Consider the following 4,999-nt stretch of genomic DNA (forward strand, 5'->3'; position numbering starts at 1 on the left):
AGCAGAAGTGAAAAAGGATGACCTGATGCTGAATGAACTCAAGCAACTTGTAGAGGCCGCAGTGCCTTAATTACCGGTCGTGTTTGCTGCGAATGGTATCCAGTTTTCTAATGGCTCACTAACAGCATTCTCAGTTACAATGTTAAAACTTCACCGCTGACTTGTCTCCCAATTCGTCGATTCATATACCAACGCATTGGACTTGGGTGGTGCCGGGTTACCAAGGATAATATCAGCAGCCTTTTCAGCTAACATAATGGTGGGTGCGTTGAGGTTCCCACTAACATTATTGGGCATGATCGAAGCGTCCACCACGCGCAGTCCTTCAAGCCCGTGCACTCGTGTCTGCGCATCGACAACCGTGTTTTTATATCGGCCTCTTTACCCATTCGATTCGTGCTGGACGGGTGGTAATCCGTACTAGCATTTTGCCGAATCCACGCGTCAATCTCAGCGTCCGACTGTACTCCCGCGATCGGAGAGATCGCTTCTCCTCGATATTCATCGAGCGCTTGTTGCATCAGAACTTCACGTGTCAACCGCACGCCATTGCGCATATCCACACGATCGGACTCAGTCGCCAAGTAATTGGGTTGGATGACAGGACTGTCACGCGGGTTGGCACTTCGCAACTTGATGTAGCCTCGGCTCGTCGCGCGTAGTGCTGTACAATGCAACATCATGGCGTGGCCGTCCCGTAAGAGCTGACGGTCTTCGTCACTCGCACCAGGCAAGAACTGCCACTTGAGATCAGGATGCCGTTTACCGGATGCACTACGGAAGAAGCCGCCGGCTTCAATGTGTGACGAGGTGCCCATGCGAGTCTTGGAGACCAGCCACTGGATCCCCATCCACGCCATCTTGCGCGGGAAATGTGGCGTTGCATGGTAAAGCGTCACCGGTTTCTTACACGCGACATGGAGATAGACACCGAGATGCTCCTCCATGTTCTGTCCGACCGCGGGGAGATGGTGTGCGACGGGGACTCCGATCTTTCTCAAGTGCTCGGCGTCTCCCACACCAGAAAGCATCAGTAACTGTGGAGAATTGATCGCTCCACTCGATAGAATCACCTCTTTCAGTGCTCGAATTTGAGTCGCTCGGGTTTGAACGGCTCCGTCTCGATCCCGACAGCTTTCTTCCCTTCAAACAACACTTTGTTGACGAATGTATCGGTAGCAACTATCAAGTTCTCACGTGCCAATACAGAGTCAGTTAAGTACGCAGCAGAAGCACTGCATCTCTGTCCGTTGTGGATCGTATGATCCAACCACCCTACACCTTCCTGTTGGTGTCCATTCACGTCGTCTGTGAAGGGATATCCTGCCTGCATGGCAGCATCAAGGAAGACTTGGTACAGCGGCTGGTCTCGTTGTCGTTACATGCAATGTGCCGTCACCTCCACGATACTCGTCAGCACCAAGTGAATGGGTCTGAGCCTTCTTAAAGTACGGCAAACAGTCAGCATAACTCCATCCGTCAGCTCCAGCTTGTTGCCAGTCGTCGTAGTCCAATGAATGCCCCCGGCTGTAGAGCATGGCGTTAATCGAAGACGAGCCACCTAAAACTCGTCCACGTGGCCACGTCAGGCAGCGTCCATTTAAGTGTTGCTGCGGTTCCGTCACGTAGTTCCAGTGGTACCGATCGTTGATGAAGTTGGCAGTCAACAAGCAGGCATTGCCAGTCGAATCGAGTCAAAGAGCCCACGGTCTTTGGGTCCAGTCTCCACCAGCAAAACGGAATTGGACGCGTCAGCGCTCAGTCGATTGGCGAGGACGCACCCGGCTGAACCTCCACCGACGATGACGTAGTCGAATTCCTGGACTGTGCGCAGCGTGGAAACACCTCGACGACACGGGAGACGTAGAACGTGACGGATCATCTCGGAGTGAGCTCGATGAGGCGAATTGTCAAGTGAGGGAGGAGCGCAATGGAGAAGAAGAAGGTGTTGAAGTGTACGGAGCTGATCACGCAGCAAGTACCGTACCTGTTAACATCATAATGCTAGTTTTTGTAAGGCCCATCTATAAGCAGATATCACAACCAATTTGTGCCAAAATGTTTGCGCTCAATTTAAAAAAATGGAATTTAAACAACAAAAAAAACTCTTTAAGGAAGAACTCAGTACTATTTAAACCGCTACGTAGTACTTCGAAGTAATTGACGTTACTATTCTTAGTCGACGTCCATAGGGACCACGTTTGGAGTCGCTCCATCGCCACGGTATGGTCTTGGTCGTGTTCATCGTGATAAAACTCGGCCTCGTGCTGGCGCTTCCCGTCGTTTTTAAATCTAGAATCTGGATCGACTATTAATAAATCTTCGTCTTCTTCTCGCAGCATCCGGGCAGGAGGCGCCTGCTGCATCTGCACGCTTGGAGCGCCTGGAAGTGCGCGTAGATTCTCAAATATTCTGATTCTGCAACAGGATAAACACACGATTCAGGATTTAGTAGATATTCCTTTTGAGAAATGTCGACATTCCACATACTTGTGGTTCTCCAAGTATTCCTTGGTGTTGTCGTTCTTGAGATCTTTGTCGGGGGCCAGATGCAGTTTGAACTCTGGCGAGTAGAACTCAAAGTAGTCGTTGTATGGAATGTTGTTGGACACTTCCTGGTTCACGAGGATCGACGTCTCGTAGGCCCACGCACGAGAAACGTTGCGGATTCGGTAGCCTCCACCGCCCAGTACCAGCATCGGGAGACCGAAACCTTTAACGAAGCGAACACACTCACCATGACCTCGTGTAGTTACGTTAAAACAACCGAGACGATCGCCTGTCAGGGAGTCAGCACCACACTGAAGAACCACTGCTGAGGGGCAAAAAGTCTCCATCACTTTATCTATCACTGGCTTGAATATGCTTTCGTAGCTATCGTCATCCATGCCGCTGTGTAGTGGGAAGTTGACAGCGTAATACTTCCCACTCTTTGCACCGATATCCTGTTCAAAACCAAGTTAAAGAACCTTATATCAGTCTACCCATTCAAGACCATCGACGGGCTTCAAGGAGTTAATACCTTAACGTCTCCCGTTCCAGGGAAGAAGTCGCCGTATTTGTGGAACGATACCGTCATCACACGGTCCGTGACGTAGAAGGCTTCCTCCACACCGTCACCATGGTGTGCATCAATGTCGATATAAAGCACGCGCGGGTGATACCTGACACCAAAACAAATATTAACGCTAGCCCCAACCATGTTTTTCTCCGTTAAAAAGCACTCGCTTTAGCAGCTCCAAGATGCCGAGCACGATGTCATTCACATAGCAGAACCCCGACCCCTACGCCTTCTTCGCGTGGTGGAGACCGCCAGACCAGTTGATCGCAATATCGCAGAGTCCGAAGTTCAGACGCGCCACCGCATCTGATCAGCATAGATCTGGGTATTATTTCTCTCGATCTAGTAGCACTACTGTATGCCACGAACCTAGAGTTCCTCCAGTGTAGATTTGACAGAAGTCGAAAACGCCGTCAAACACGGGGCAGTCTGTGTCGCTCGTCTCTCCGAAGTTATCTGCACACACGGTTTACGTCCATTGCCCACCATAACAACCTCAAATTGACGTACATTTAGCCAGATCTATCGTTGGGTCCCGCTGGTTCGCTGGACTCACGTGCTGCAGGAACTCAATGTAGTCTGGCGCATGGAACACCTTCATCTCGTCTGCAGACGCCCAGTGCGGCTCCTACAGTACATCAGGGCACAAAACCCTTCAGCCCCCGCTCTTCATTTCCATATACCCAGCACTGTCCGTACGAAGACGTCCATCTTATGGTACAAGTCATAGTTGACGACCAGGTGATGCGCGAGTTTCATCCGATGCGGCTTCATGGGGTGTCCGGGGCCATAATAGAAGTGGCCAACCTCAGCTATACAGCTAGACAGTCAGGATATGCAAGTGTTTCTTCAGCGCCTGGGTCTTTCACGTACGGTGATAGAAGTATGACACGCGCTTCTAGTCTCACGAAATTGCCGATTTCTACTGAAAGGCTGACAATCCCCTATATAATTATTCAGACTCCTCAATAAAAATATTAGAGCGGTATTTGCGCACATTGTTTGCCCCTCCTTTGGGCCCCTAGACAGAAATAAAATATTTATAACTATTGAGAGGATTGTTTGAAACCAGCCGTCACTCTCCGATTGACATTAAAGATGCGCGCAGCGACGTCCTCGATCCGTCGGGCGACACGAACGCTTCAGACCGCGTCCTTCAGCTCAGCTGCGTCCTCTTCGTCGGGATTTCACACCGCTGCATACGTGGCTGTTGGTGGTGGCGCCGCAGCCGCCGTCGTGGCCGCGTACAACGGCGTCGTGCCGCATGAGTGGGTCATCCGGCAGCTGGCCGAGCCAATGATGCCCGTGGTGCGGATGTTCGAGCCCGAGACGGCCCACAAGATCGCCGTGCAGTGCGCACGCTTCGGTCTGACGCCCAAAGACCCGGAGACCGACCCAGAGCTGCTGCATGTCCAGGTTCTAGGCCTGGGAGTTTACAAACCCGCTGGGTATGCGCGCCGGTCTATGATTAAGAGAGCGGAGAGGACATGGAAGAGAGATGCTGGAACTGGGTCTGGGTGGCTTGGAGAATGCGGTAGTGTTCACACCCAAGAGCACAGCCAGGCAAACCCGAACACCGCGTGTTCTTCAGATTTGCCGCGAGGACAGAGAGGAGCCTTCATTCAACCGCTATGGGTTTAACAGCAAAGGACTCGAGCACGTCGGTGCCCGTCTCGAGAGATACGTCAGCTCCCGTGTTAACCGCCAGGACGACGGCCATCGGGCTGGCGTACTGGGCGTCAATTTGGGTAAGAATAAACTTACCGAAGACGCGGCGGCCGACTACGTGCAGGGCGTCCACGCGTTGGGCAAGTACGCCGACTACCTGGTCGTGAACGTGTCGTCGCCCAACACTCCGGGCCTCCGCACACTACAGGGCAAGATCCAGCTGCAGAAGTTGCTGGAGCACGTGCTTAAGGCACGTGACGAAGTTGGTGG

At 52.1% G+C, this 4,999-nt stretch overlaps 3 protein-coding genes across 3 annotated transcripts; 1 reads left to right on the forward strand and 2 right to left on the reverse strand.

Moving 5' to 3' along the window:
* Positions 1–150: 150 nt before the first annotated feature.
* On the reverse strand, positions 151–1,882 carry PITG_21308 (choline dehydrogenase, putative; the record flags this gene model as incomplete). Its single annotated transcript, XM_002894773.1, has 5 exons — positions 151–338; positions 386–1,073; positions 1,133–1,308; positions 1,352–1,610; positions 1,730–1,882. 5 exons carry the CDS (start codon positions 1,880–1,882, stop codon positions 151–153), a joined length of 1,464 nt encoding a protein of 487 aa, XP_002894819.1.
* Positions 1,883–2,403: 521 nt separating this feature from the next.
* On the reverse strand, positions 2,404–3,835 carry PITG_21309 (histone deacetylase, putative; the record flags this gene model as incomplete). The annotated part of the gene is made up of 7 exons (XM_002894774.1): positions 2,404–2,418; positions 2,487–2,945; positions 3,023–3,164; positions 3,289–3,367; positions 3,431–3,498; positions 3,568–3,689; positions 3,761–3,835. 7 exons carry the CDS (start codon positions 3,833–3,835, stop codon positions 2,404–2,406), a joined length of 960 nt encoding a protein of 319 aa, XP_002894820.1.
* Positions 3,836–4,159: 324 nt separating this feature from the next.
* On the forward strand, positions 4,160–4,599 carry PITG_21310 (uncharacterized protein; the record flags this gene model as incomplete). The annotated part of the gene is made up of 2 exons (XM_002894775.1): positions 4,160–4,492; positions 4,546–4,599. 2 exons carry the CDS (start codon positions 4,160–4,162, stop codon positions 4,597–4,599), a joined length of 387 nt encoding a protein of 128 aa, XP_002894821.1.
* Between the last annotated feature and the right edge of the window lie 400 nt (positions 4,600–4,999).

The sequence above is a fragment of the Phytophthora infestans genome, genomic scaffold, assembly GCF_000142945.1.
Source record: "Phytophthora infestans T30-4 supercont1.485 genomic scaffold, whole genome shotgun sequence".
NCBI classification, from domain to species: Eukaryota; Oomycota; class Peronosporomycetes; order Peronosporales; family Peronosporaceae; genus Phytophthora; species Phytophthora infestans.